Consider the following 13192-nt stretch of genomic DNA (forward strand, 5'->3'; position numbering starts at 1 on the left):
TGCATTGTAAAGTTTCAAAGCTGTATTGTGTCAACATTCAGTTGTAAACTTTTTAAAGAACAACCATAATGTTTTGATCAGTTACAAACAACCTCCATTCCCACGGTGTTCATAACTCTGAGTTTCTACTGTACTTTTCCCCCGTGATGACAGAGTATTCAATATCCTCTGTCACTGTCTTCTGCCAGTTCTTCCCTGATCTTCCTTGCTTTCTCTTTCCTACCTCAGGTACCCAATTCAATGCTGGCTTAGCATGTTTCTGATCTTTCATATGGTCTATGTGTCACAACCCCCTGAGCCTTCTTTATTTTAGGATAGTTTCTAGCAAGTCCTGCTGTGTCGGCTCCCCTACTTTCCGATTTGTTATTTTGTCTTTCCCTGAAATGTGTAGCCAAAGCTGGGGAAGAGAAGCCCGCGATCTGAGCAGCATGACACGAAGAAGAGCTCTGTGTAGCTGGAAAGCTTCTCTCTCTGACCAACAGGAGTAGGTCCAATAAAAGATATTACCTCACCCACCTGGTCTCATCACCACAAAGCACAGACAGCAAGAGCCCCCAGCCCCGTCGTCTCCCTGCTGCAGCCCCGTGGTCCGCAGGGCACAGCCAGCCCGGCTCTCACCAACACCTGGGCTCCCCCATCACCCCGAGAGGGAGACTCTACACCCTGCCATGGGCAGAGGCCCCTCACCCCACTGAGGGCTGCCCCCAGCCGGGCTCAGTGGGGCACAGCAGCCGACAGGCTGCTGCAACGCCTCCTTCGGGCTGAGCCCTGCTCCCCCGGCCCAGACACAGCTGAGGTAGGAACCAATATGCGGGGGTCTGTGTTTCCCCACCGGACCCAGAAAACAATAGAACACCGGAAGTGGGCGAGGCAACGAACTGAAACCAACTAAGTGACCCGTCCCCGGGGGTCGCTCAGCGACAGACGCCGGGGCTGTGCCACCCCCTCCAGCGCGCGCGGGGCAGGCAGCTTGTTCGCGCCCCCCACCCCCGAGGGTGAGTCGCTTACCTGCGGCGGCCTGTCTCTGTGCGGGAGGGGCCGGGCGGGAGAGGGGGACGAGCCCTGGCAGGAGGAACACGGGGCGAGATTGGGTCCGCAAAGCCTTCATGGGCCGATATCGTTGCGCATGCGCGGTGCTGTCTGGGGACGGACCGTATCTAGCAGTAATGGAGGAGAAGGGGGAGAGTCTTAAAGTGCCAGCCGCCTGTTGTGTGTCTTAAAGGGCCAGCACCCACTGTGTCGGAGTCGGGGCTGGGGGGCAGGGTTTAGGCACCCCATCTGTTAAATGGGCATAACAGCACTTGCTCTGCCTTGTAAAGCACTGAGAACTACTGATGAAAAGAACAGGGGTGTGTAAAAACAGCGAGGAGTCCTTGTGGCACCTTAGAGACTAACAAATTTATTTGAGCATAAGCTTTCGTGGGCTACAGCCCACTTCATCAGATGCATGGAGTGGAAAATACAGTAGGAAGATGTATATACATAGGACGTGAAAAGATGGGAGTTGCCTTACCAATTCTAACAAGACAAGTAAAGTGGGCTATTATCAGCAGGAGGAAAAATCATTTTTGTAGTGGTAATCAGGGTGGCCCATTTCAAATAGTTCAACAAAAAAACTTCAAAAATAGACTCCAACGAGAAACTGCAGAACTGGAATTAATTTGCAAACTGGACACAATCAAATTAGGCCTGAATAAAGACTGGGAGTGGATGGGTCACTACAAGAACTAAAAACTAATTTCCCCATGCTAATTTCCCCTTCCTGTTACTCACACCTTCTTGTCAACTGTCCTTTCCCCCACCTCCCTGCACTCACCGGCGGCGGGAAGCGGAGTGCCGCGGCTGGGAGCTGATGCGCTGATCCTCCGGAGTGCTGCCTTACTGCGTTGTATGTGAACCCGTGTTATATCGGGTTGTGTTATATTGGGGTAGAGGTGTATAGAAAGGGAGAGAGAAAAAAGCTGATGTGTATATGCAGCTGTTTTAGGCTACTGAATAGTTTGGACTAATCTACTTCTTCAGCTTAAATCACTTTGAAATAAATCTGATTCCACTGTTTTAGGCTGAGATCTGTGGGGGTGGATAGCCTGTTGAACAAACACTAGGAGAGGACAGGAAACATTTCCACCATTGCAGAGTTGTGTCTGCACATGCACCATTACAACTTGCTGTTTTGGGCTAGTGTCTAGGACAGTGATACTCAAACAGAGGCTTGGGAACCGCAAGTGGCTCTTTACTGTGTCTCCTGCAGCTCTTTGCAGCACATGATATTAAAACATTGTGTGATTTAATTATTAACCAATCAGGATGCTTTTACTGTGTTTTATCAACTACAATTGGTTAATAATACTTGGTCAGTCATTTTGCTGCGAGAATTTTGTGTGTGTGAGAGAGAGTGTAAATGAAACAAGGAATTCATACTACTGTGGTGCTCTTGGCTAATGTTGATCAGTAATTTGGCTCTTGAACCACTGAGGTCTGAGTATCACTGGTCTAGGATCTAGTGACTTGTTCTCAAGCATGATGTGTCTAAAAGATTCCACTCTGGGTTTTGAGACTGCTGAGACCTCTCTGCAGCTGGGAAAACATTCTGTCAGTCCTCATTGTAAACTTCATTAGCCTGATTCAGACTCCAAAACAAACACACATCCAGCTTATCGAGCAGGCCCCGGAAAAACTTGGCTCATTATTTCCTCCATTTATCTAAGGGCAAAATCAAATGCCTTTTTAGAAAGGAAAGGCAGTGTTTAATGTCAGCATTCATTTACATTCAAACAGGCAATACATAGAAAAATCCAGTTCAGGGAAATAACCACATACAGTCTAGGCTGAGCCATGAATCTTTGGACTTTATCAGTGGAATTCTTGTAGAATCAGCTACTGCACTTTTGTCCACACTAGCTAATTGTACAGGATTGTGTCTACGCAGTTGTGTATCTGAGATCAGAATAGTGCTTCTAGGGCTATCTAGGTCTTCAAGGACCTAGTGAAAGAGATTTCTGTATTTTTGTAAACATATCTATGCATATATTTGGTGTGTGGATCTGATTCCTTGCAGCTTTACTACTATGTGTCCTTAAAGCAAATCTCTTGTTGCTTTTTATTGAGGCTTTCATTTGTAAATCAATTTGAACTTCTGATTCACTTGTATGTATCTTGGATTATCTTGTTTTGAACTTCTGTGTGGTAGAGACATGATTAATATATTAGCCAGGAAATATCTGATGTGAGAGCTTTTCCCAGCTACAATTATGCTGATGCCAGTTTTTTTTTTTTTTTTTTTTTATTTTTAATTATTTTTTTACATTTTTTTTTTTTTTTTTTTTTTAATGAATGTGAGCTTGTATCTAACCATAGATTGGTTTGCCCTTATATTCCACTGCCCGTGTGTTGGGCTGATTGAAAAAGGTGCCAGTTCCGCATGTAATCTGTTTTATAAAAGTAAATTGAAATATTAAAAATTCATTATTTTCCCTTAGCTAGTGGCTGCTGTCAGTATTTTAAATAAACCGGTAATTGATTCTTCTTTGTTCAGTTCTGAATGGAATTTTTAATGCTGCTGACAGCAGTGGCAGTATTCATCATGCAATGACTGGGGCCATGGGGCCATAAAGAGCATGTGACACTCCTGCTAACAGTAATGGGGGCAATACATAGGCATGGATTAGAAAGTAGAACCCCTAGCTCTTAGATCCTGAGAAGGATGAAAAATGATCAGAGAATTTACAGTAATAAAGTGTGTTTATCACTGCCCTCTGCTGAATCCTCACAGCTGTGAAATTGTGTGTCACGGTAGCTACTGCTGACATTTAAAAGAAAGGGGGAAGAGAGAGTGGTGGAAGTCTCATGCCAAATCTAATCAAAGAGCTGTTTGGGATGCACAGAAGAGTTGTCTAAAGATTTTGTAGTGCAAAGAAAAACAGCATTTGAAAGATCCTCTCGTGGAGTCCCCTCAGCTCTCTGTCCCTCACTCCTTTGTGTTTTATTTTGTGGACTACTGGGAAGGGCTTGGTGAACCCAGCCTGGCCACTGCTATGTAACAGAGTAACTTGCTGTGCAGTTGTCAGAGATTTTCACATATAGTTTCAGGAGAAAAGTTGGCTGTAAGTTGAGTCTAGTGTAATATGCTAAACCTGTCTTCAGCAACTACTTAATGGGCAAACATAAACTGGGTGCTTAGCAAAGGCGGGCCTCCTAGTTATAGGTGGAGCAGAATTGGAATTGCTGTGTTTAGGGATACTTTGGGACAGTCTCCTTAGATGGAATTAAGTTTCACTGTCCTTTATTAACACCACTAACGAAAGAAAAATGAATTGTTTAAAATAGGAATCAAAGCACAATGGTTCACAGCCAATCCAGGAAACGCTCCCGAAGCAGGAGTGAAAGCGATGCTCAAAGCAGACAGGACAAAAAAGACGAAAAGAAAAGAAGAAAAAGCAGTAAAGACTCAAAGAGAAGCAGTCTGTCTCCTCCAAGGAAGAAGGCATCCAGGTCTCACAGACGCAGGTCGAGCTCAGCATCTACTAAAGATGGTAAGGGCAGGTGAGGGTGATAGCTACTGCTGAAGGCTGACTTCTCACATGGTTCTGGGAGCCACCAGGGGGCATATGCACAGTGAGTGCCATTGTGGGAATACACAATGCTTGCTTTTAGCAATTAACTTTATACAATCATCTCAACACACACTTCATACCCATTACTCTTGTGTTCCGACATCTCTAGAGCCTTAAAAATTTCCAGCATGCAGATCTTTTAGCATTGTGCCTGTCACAGATCCATTCAGGCACCCCTCGCTGACCATCCCTGTGAAGGAAATCCAAGCCTCTGGGTTGCATAGTCCCTGGGTAGCATGAGCCTCAAGGGCCTGAATGGAGTCCAACCCCTGCCCCAGTCTTGGGAAATCTAGGCATACAGGAGGGGTGCTGACTGGATCAGGCACAGTGCCCAGTTATCACAGTGGGAGGGGGCTAATATAGAAGTATTAGCCCAGTGGGATTTTGCTGTGGCGTTAGTGTTTTGATTTGTTCAGTCTTCTGAGCAACCTAACAAAGAACAAAGCCAGAACAGCGAACTGTTGTAGCTTAAAATGCAGAATGTGACAGACTCTTTGGCTGGCATGGAGCAAATGTTCTCTCCAAACCACCCCCTTCTTAATGTATTGCAGAGACAAAGAAGGCCAAAGACAAGAAGAAGAGAAAGGCAAGTACCTCCTCCTCTGAGACAACAAGTTCGTCTTCTGGGACTTCCTCCTCCTCCAACTCCTCTTCAGATGATTCAAGTGACAGTGAATCCAAATTGAAAAAGAGGAGGCACAGCAAGAAGAAACGAACAACACAGAAAGACAAAAAGAGAAAGAAGAAAAAAATAAAAAAGAAACTGAAAAAGAAATCGAAGGCCCGGCCTAAAGAGGAGAGAGCCACGGTGGAAGGCGTGCCGGGCCCGTCACTGGAGCAGTGGCAGAAAGAATCTTTGGTGGAACCTGGCCCAGGTAATGTTTTTGTTTCCAGGTTTAAAAAACTCACACTTGCCCACTTAAAGAGCAGAGAAGTGATGCGCCATTTGAGAAAATCCATGTGACTCTCCCACTCATTAATGAAGCAGATTCTCTTAATGTCTCATCCAAGGATCATTAGAAATTGCATGATAAGGAACACTGATTGCTGAACTCTGGATGCCTTTTCCCTCCTAATTTCAATGGCCCAATTTAAGCAACCATGAGTATACACGAGGACCCAAATGGATGGTTTTGTTTGTAAGCTTGTTAAAATTGCCTGTGATCTGGGAACAAGAGTTGAAAATGAAAGGGCGTACCCACAGGCAATGAATTCATGAAGCACTCGGTATTGGCATTCAGGATGTGAAGTTGATAGTTCTCTGCATGTTCCTTTGCTCACATATGTAAAGCCATGAGAAAGATAAGGAATGAACACAAATTTAGCGCTATCTGTTGAGACTTGGTCCTCTATACAGTATCCACCACTGATTTAAGGTGCCCCCAGATCTTCCAGTGTATCTCATGGGTGAGCTGAGAGTGCAAGAAATACAAACCCGGGGCCAAATTTTCAAAAAGCGCCCAAGTCTCATTGAAAGTCAGTGGGACTTCAAATACCTCAGTCACTTGGGTGTGTTGGAAAATTTTACCTCAGGCCTCAAATTTGAAATCGAAGGTCTATCTGCTCCTTGAGTTTGTGACAGTAAAAAAGCAGACGAGGCTTTGATCCCTCAATTGGAGACATACACAAATCCCTGTTTCAGTTCCTCTCAGAATCTATGATTTACTTGGAAAGATCTTGTTCATGTCAAACTATTATTTATCCATTCTTTGTGTGTTATCTAGTCCTGGTGGGAACTCTCCTACGTCTGTGATCAAAGCAGTAGGGGTTGTAGTATGTGGTGTATGCTAGTGCTGAAAGAGGACTGGTTTTAACAATAGGTAGTAATTCAGTTTTAATGTGTGTAATTATATACATAAGGCAGGCAGGCCAGATAGTCTCAGGCCCAGAAGCAGACCAGGTGGCAGATGGATCTAGACAGAGGAATTGTAATGGAGCCATGGGGGGGGGGGGGGTGCTAACTGATGAAGGTTTGCTGATCAGGGAGGAATCCAAAACCACCTGCTTTGGATGAATGCATTTTGCCCTGCCTTCCCCAGGGATTTCCCCTCTTCCGTCTTAAAGATATTTACAAAGTATCTAAATCCTTCTTACTGTTAAAAGGAAAGAGAGGATGCGGGGGATAAATAAGCAGGGTAGAATAGCATTGGAAAGGAAAAGTTCCAAGTAGAAGTGCTAGTAAGAGGGTTTTCAAAGACAGGTGTAGGGTTAAACGTTTGTAGCATAGCAAAGGAGTGGGACCGAGGACGCCTGGATTCTAGTCCCATCTCTGCATTTGGACCAGTGGTGAGATTTTTAGAAGTGCTCAGCATTGGCGTAACTTTGTTCCCATTGAAATCAATGGGAATTTTATCACTGACTTAAACAGGAGGTGTGTCAGGCTAATGCTGAGTGCTTTTGAAAATCTCACCCATTGTGGCTCTGGACAAATCACTTAGCTCTTCTGCAGGCCTCAGTTTACTCGTTAGAAACAGAGCTAGCAGCACCCTCCTCAGAGGAGCAGTGGGAGGCTTAAATAGTTCAAGCTTTTTGGGGTAGGTGGCTCTTTGGAACAAGTGTTTTCAGCGGTGCACTGCACAGAGTGGTGCTCCATAATAATTGTAAGGCCCTCTGCTTCACGATCCTCTGACAGAAGACAGACCTATGTGCACACATTCTTATTCAAGGAGCTCATTGAGGTTTACATTCTAGTTTTGACAGATGAACAAAAGTCCCGCATCCAGGCTATGAAACCAATGACGAAAGAAGAATGGGACGCAAGGCAAAGTGTCATCAGAAAAGTCGTGGACCCCGAAACGGGAAGAACAAGGTACAGTCCCATGGGTTAAAGAGGGTCCTGAAACAATAGCTGAGAAACAGTGCTGTGTGGGAGCATTTGGAGAGGCATGATTTCCATAGTTACAAGAATTCTAGGGACCAGATCCTCAGCTGACGCACATAAGCATAGTTCTGTTAAAGTCTACAGAGCTAATTGACTTATACCAGCTGAGGTGTAAGTGTAGTAGATAATGGTGAGCTAAATAATCATAGTTCGTTCAGCATATCCACTAAGGGGTATATTTTAGGATGAATCACTTGTACTGCAGCAGGGCCCAAAAGGTGCTAGGTGCTGTATACTCACCTAGGAAGACACGGTCCCTGCCCCAAAGAGCTTACAATCCGCAAAGCTTCTGAACAGTGGACAGGAATTCACATCTTGTATTGAAACCAGTGAAACAATTTGGTTTCCTAGCAGTGTATGAGGCTGGCTGAAGGGTGGAGAGAGATGGGGCAGCAGAATCTTTTTAGGCTTTTCCAAAGAGAGGCAGAAGCATATGCTGGTTTAGCACCAGATCCTTGCTGTTTGTAAAAGCAGGGTTCTCTCTAAATCCCTTTTTCCCTCCCCTCCAGGGGCGGTCACTCTCAGCAGCACTCTCAGCACTCTTGAGCCTTCATTGTTACCTTGCTGTTACTAGCCAGGCTCTTAGTGCGAAAGCTGAACACTGGGACCCATCAGGCCAGCTTGAGATTAAAGCTTTCCGGCCCAGACAATAAAGGTATACATCACACTGGTCTCTGCTTGACTAGCGGAGATGCTCAGATCAAAGTACCAGGATTGAAGGAGGGACGGAGAAAAAGGCTTGCTGTGTTTAGAGAGACAGGCTGAGACTATTCTTGTTAGAAGATGCCAAGTAAGGGTCTGATCCTGCCAGGGGCTAAGCACCTCCTGTGTAGCGCTGACTGCTCTCTGTTACTGAAATCAGTGGGATTACAGAGCACGGACAGCCTCCCAGAGCCGAGTCCTTGGTGGCCTGTGCTCAGTATGAGCCTTAGAATGCAGCCAAGAGGAGCAGCTATTGCAAGATCCGGCTGAAGCCTTCTTACCCAGGGCGGAGGGTTTTCCTCCTTCCACTGAGGGAGAGATCAGGTTCCCCAAAGTAAATGCAATTCTAAGCTGTGGTGTGGGGATCAAATCTGAACCAGCGGATCTGGCTGACAGTTCGGAGCTTTGCTGTTTTCTGACCTGTTAGACGTTGCTCTTGCGGTGGCAGCTGCTGTTTTGGATGCTTGCCTGTCAAGTCTGAAGTGTCCAGTCCCTAGTATAGACAGATCCTCTGGCCAGAGGGGTTTATTTGCACAATTGGGGGCAATTGCCCCTCTTTTCTAGGGGCCCGCAGGAGTAGAAATGACCCTGTTTTCACTGCATCTTTACAGTGAATAGAAAATATCACACTGAAGGAAATTGTGTGTGGCAAGCCAGTTCTTAAAATAGAAGGCAGCCAGCAATGCTCAGGAAAGATGTTTGCATGAATGTCAGTTACCCGTAAGGCACATAACGAAGACAATTAAATTCCTCTTCTGCATTCAGAGGCTGAGCACTGCCTTTGATTCTGCTACTGGATTTGCTGGTTTGAGGCCATTCCCCTTCCCTCGCCCCACTGGGTCCTTTCCAGTTCTATTACCAAAGGTCAAATGCTTGTCTGATTACTAGATAATCCAGCAACTTATGTGCAACTAGGGACTGGACTTAAACCTCTGCATTGCCCCTCCTCAATCATAAAGGAAGCTGTCTGCACATGTTACATTTGAGTGGGAACAACCAACCCAGTTTCCCATTGCCGAGAAAATCCACACGCCGAGTTGATCCTTTTTCCTTAGCACGTGTCTTCCCTGCAGCACACTAGCCTGCTAGGCTTGATTTGCAACATGCCTGATCTCTAGGGAATGCTCAGTGTGGGGCTGGGGATTGCCTAAAGCACGGCAGATCCTACCTCATGGGAATGCTGGGAGAGGAAGCTTGTTCCCAATACGTTCAGTACACGGCATCTTTCGAAGAAGTGTATTGAAGCAAGACCTTGTTGGTTTTAATCCTGCAGGCAGCAGAATGGAAAACGCTGCAAAGGCCATTTAATTGAGGGTTGGCTAAAGCCCGACTCCTGGTGTTCTATAGTGGAGCTGCCCTCATCTTTAAAACAGAGTCGACAGCGTTACTCCCGTCAGTGGAGTTGACCCAGATTGTCAGAGCAGCACCTGGCCCAAGCCCCAGCATGTGATGAGCCTTTTTGCCACTGCAAAGCTGCCACCCTCCCAGAGATTGTGTGGGACACCGGGCTGCAGCCAGCCTGTGGTGGCAGAGGCCCTTGACTCTGTTCTAGAGCACATGCTCATACAGAAGGTGCTGCTGGTGTTACCCCTCAACAAGTCCAGCTTGTTGGACGTCTTCCGATGCAAAATACTGTCTCCCTCCGCATGAAACATTAGCCGTGTGGGCGCATGAGGGAGGTGATCTAGTCACTCCTCCAGTGGGGACAGAACCCTCATTGAATGTTGCCTTCTGCTGCTGGGGAAACAAAGCAATGTGTTGCTAACAGCTGGTAACTGGATGGCTGATAGACTTTACTGGTTGTGTTGATGTGCTTCTGTTACAGGCTTATTAAGGGAGATGGAGAAGTACTAGAAGAAATTGTCACCAAAGAAAGACACAAAGAGACTAACAAGGTAGACGGCCTTTGTACTGAAGACACATTCTGGAGCCAGCAAGGCCCTAAGCTGGGTTGTAAAGCAGAAAACATGGGCTAGTGGCTAGAACACAGGCCTGGGGGGCAGGAGAGCTGAATTCTGCTGACTCGCTGCGTGGCCTTGGGGAAATTGCAGCCCCTCTCTTGGCTTTTCCTACCTGTAAAACTGGGATAATAAATCCTACCTAGCCAGGGTGGAAGTGGGTTTGATCACTCACATTGGCAGAGGCCTTTCAGCCTCTCGCAGGTAGGTGGTATGGAAGCACCAAGCATGATTCTTTGGGAAGACTGGCCTATAAGTGCCTGTTTGTCTGTTCCTTCACAGCAAGCCACCCGAGGAGACGGCCTGGCCTTCCAGATGAGGACAGGGATGCTTCAGTAACAGTCCAGATGTCAAGTACATCAGGAAAGGTGGTTTTCTTGTTCTGTTCGCTGAGACACTAATCTGCCAAAGCAGAAGCTCCCCATTCTCCTTGCACTGACGAGATGTGTGTGTGACACAGCAGGATCTTTGCCCTTTGGACATGTCCTGTTCTGCTGGGTCCATCTAGTGCCTGGAGGAGGGAGTGACTTTGATGGCCATGGCTTCTCTCCTGCCAGTCCATGCAAAGTCCTTAAGACCTGACCAACATTGCTCTCAACTTGGTCACTTTCTGAGGCTCAACCCACTGCTGCTCAGTGATTAAGCAAATGATTCTCAGGCAGTGAGAATCCCACCAGGGAGCTCATGGGTGCCATCAGCACAACAATGCTGAGTCCCCGGGGGAGACAAACTGACCCAGTTAACACCATGTTATCTTTAATACACTTCCTTGATGGTGATTCATATTCCAAGCTCTAAGGCAAATACCCGGTACCAGGCGGCCATAACCCCGCTGATACTGGGGTGACTGCCACAGTGATCCCCTGAAATGAGGCCGCTTTGAATCATTTTTCACAAGTGGTTGCTATGTGCCTGCTCTTTGAATTAATATTTGCCCTGTGTTTGGTTGGATTGCCCGGTTACACAGGGGTCCCTTTACTAGCCCTTAGCTGTACAGAGACACATTCATACATTGCCCCAGCTTTGTGCAGGCTGCAACATTAGGTCCATATCCTGCAAGGTGCCTTCTCTCACTGAGCCAATGAGAGGTGAAGGCACTTGGCATGGTACAGATTCAAGCTAATTAGCACTGGCTCCCTTGATGGCAGGCTGCACTGGGAGCTCAGCTGCTGTACCTGCCAGTGGGTGAAGTGTAATGGGCAGGGGTTTGCTCAGCCTTGCTCATGTCCCTGCACCAAAGCGATGCCCCTTCCTTGCTCTTTGTCTCTTGCCACCCTACGAAGGTGCAAGGGGCAGTTTTGGTTTGTTCGCGAAATTGGCCTTTCAGAAGCAGAGGAGCCCAGGAAAACTCTGTCTTCTGATTCCCTGCCCCCACCCCCAACTTGGTGAATCTGAAAACTTGTAAAAAATAAACTGGTTAAATCAATCCAGCAGCCCAAGTTATTCTTTTATGTGCCAGTGTGAATGGACGACAATTATACAAACCAATCTGTCGCAAGGGGACAGGCAAGATCTTTGTGTGTGTGTGTTTGGGCTAATACCCGAAGCTTTACAATGAATGCTTGCCCCATCCTCGGCACCCAGTGGCTTGCTAAGGAAAGCAGAATAGGTCAGAGTTTTGACCTTATGCTACTGCAGCTGAGCAGCTACAGCTAGTGAAGTGCAAGACCTAGAAAGCCCAAAGTGCCGTCAGTACCACACTGACTCCCCCTAGAGACGCCTGTTTTACCTGCTTACCTTGGTGACTTCTTAGTTTCCTTGGTCCCTTTACTCCACTCTATTGAACGGATCCCACCACAGACTTCTTCAGTCACTTGGGTCTGATGCCTGTTGGTGGAAAGTCTTGTTCTGAACTGTAAAATCACTGCCTGTTTAAAAAAAATTGTCCTTCTGTATGGTTTGAACTAGTTTTCGTGCGCCACTTTTCTAGCCTCATAGAAGGATTGGAGGTGTTTGACTGTGGGAGGCTGATCACATATATAAGGATTCACCTAGTCTGCTGGCAGGTTTATCAATGCATCTTCCATTCCCCTTTAATGCAGGCCTCCTCCTCTAGTAGCTGGGTGTTGGCTCCATCTGACCCATGTGCCTAACACACTTCCCTTTTATAAAGGAGCTAGTTATGGCACAAACCTCCCTGGGACCATACGTTTAACAAGGAGGACACTGACAGCAGCCAGGATGAGAGGGGGACAAGCCCTGGACAAACAGGTAGGTGTCTAAGTGGGGCTGAGCCAGGCGAATCTCTGCCTGTACTGAACAGCAGAGGGTGCAGCTCTCTTGAGCCTCCCCCTTTGGAAGGGTCAGGGTGAGGCAGCAGCGCTGACAGCAGGCGATGTGCGGGAATGAGAGACGGCCCCTGAGCTAGTTAGACTTAGGCTTTACGGATAGTGCATTTCCCCAGCTGCATTTACTGGCAGCCAGTTCAAAGTGAAGCACCCACATGCTGGTGGGTGTCTCCCTGTTCTCCACTCTCACGCTCTGCTGTCGTTGATTCACTTACTGTGTCCCATCATTTCACTCACACACTAGCTGTAGAACATCTTCTGCAATTCAGAGCACAGAGTGCTTGTAATTGTCTCTCTCTTTTCCATTTGCCTCGTGTCAATGTTTGCAGCCCCTGTATTTTTCTGCTCAGCAGTTTACATCTTTGCCATCTTTTTCTTTGGCATCTAATCCCATTGGACACTTTCATTAAACCGGATCATTTTCAGTTCCCAATTCCTAGCTTTTGTGATGCATTAACTGTCAGTTTGTAAGTCACCAAAGGAAGCAGACACAGAAAGTAGCCTTCCCGTTTCTTTAATCTGTGTAATGTACAAAGATACTGTACACAAAGCACACCCAGGCATTAGAACAGTGCACTAACAGCAAGGAGGAGAAGGACGTTGTACAGTAGTTATGGTTTGTTACATACAAGCAAATAGATCTTAACAGTATTTTACACACACAACATAATACACAAAAGGAAAACCAGGAAGCGGCAGACTCGGGTCTAACTCTCATTCCCTGGTGGGGTGCAGGTGTGTCTGTCAAGT

The 13192-nt window shown here is 46.6% G+C and overlaps 1 protein-coding gene across 1 annotated transcript; it reads left to right on the forward strand.

Annotated features, from left to right (window-relative positions):
- Positions 1 to 869: 869 nt before the first annotated feature.
- On the forward strand, positions 870 to 11553 carry ARL6IP4 (ADP ribosylation factor like GTPase 6 interacting protein 4). The gene is made up of 6 exons (XM_024196163.2): positions 870 to 995; positions 4327 to 4532; positions 5165 to 5488; positions 7305 to 7422; positions 10022 to 10091; positions 10437 to 11553. Exons 2-6 carry the CDS (start codon positions 4340 to 4342, stop codon positions 10491 to 10493), a joined length of 762 nt encoding a protein of 253 aa, XP_024051931.1. The 5' UTR covers positions 870 to 995; positions 4327 to 4339; the 3' UTR covers positions 10494 to 11553.
- Positions 11554 to 13192: the final 1639 nt, after the last annotated feature.

The sequence above is a fragment of the Terrapene carolina genome, unplaced genomic scaffold, assembly GCF_002925995.2.
Source record: "Terrapene carolina triunguis isolate 2854851 unplaced genomic scaffold, T_m_triunguis-2.0 Scaffold234, whole genome shotgun sequence".
Lineage (NCBI taxonomy): Eukaryota > Metazoa > Chordata > Testudines > Emydidae > Terrapene > Terrapene triunguis.

Excerpts from the sequence above, each read along its gene's own strand:
- ARL6IP4 (XM_024196163.2), top strand. The coding sequence starts at position 4,340 with ATGGTTCACAGCCAATCCAGGAAACGCTCCCGAAGCAGGAGTGAAAGC. Across the intron at positions 4,533-5,164 it reads CTCAGCATCTACTAAAGATG|AGACAAAGAAGGCCAAAGAC; the intron begins GTAAGGGCAGGT and ends AATGTATTGCAG. Across the intron at positions 10,092-10,436 it reads GACACAAAGAGACTAACAAG|CAAGCCACCCGAGGAGACGG; the intron begins GTAGACGGCCTT and ends GTTCCTTCACAG.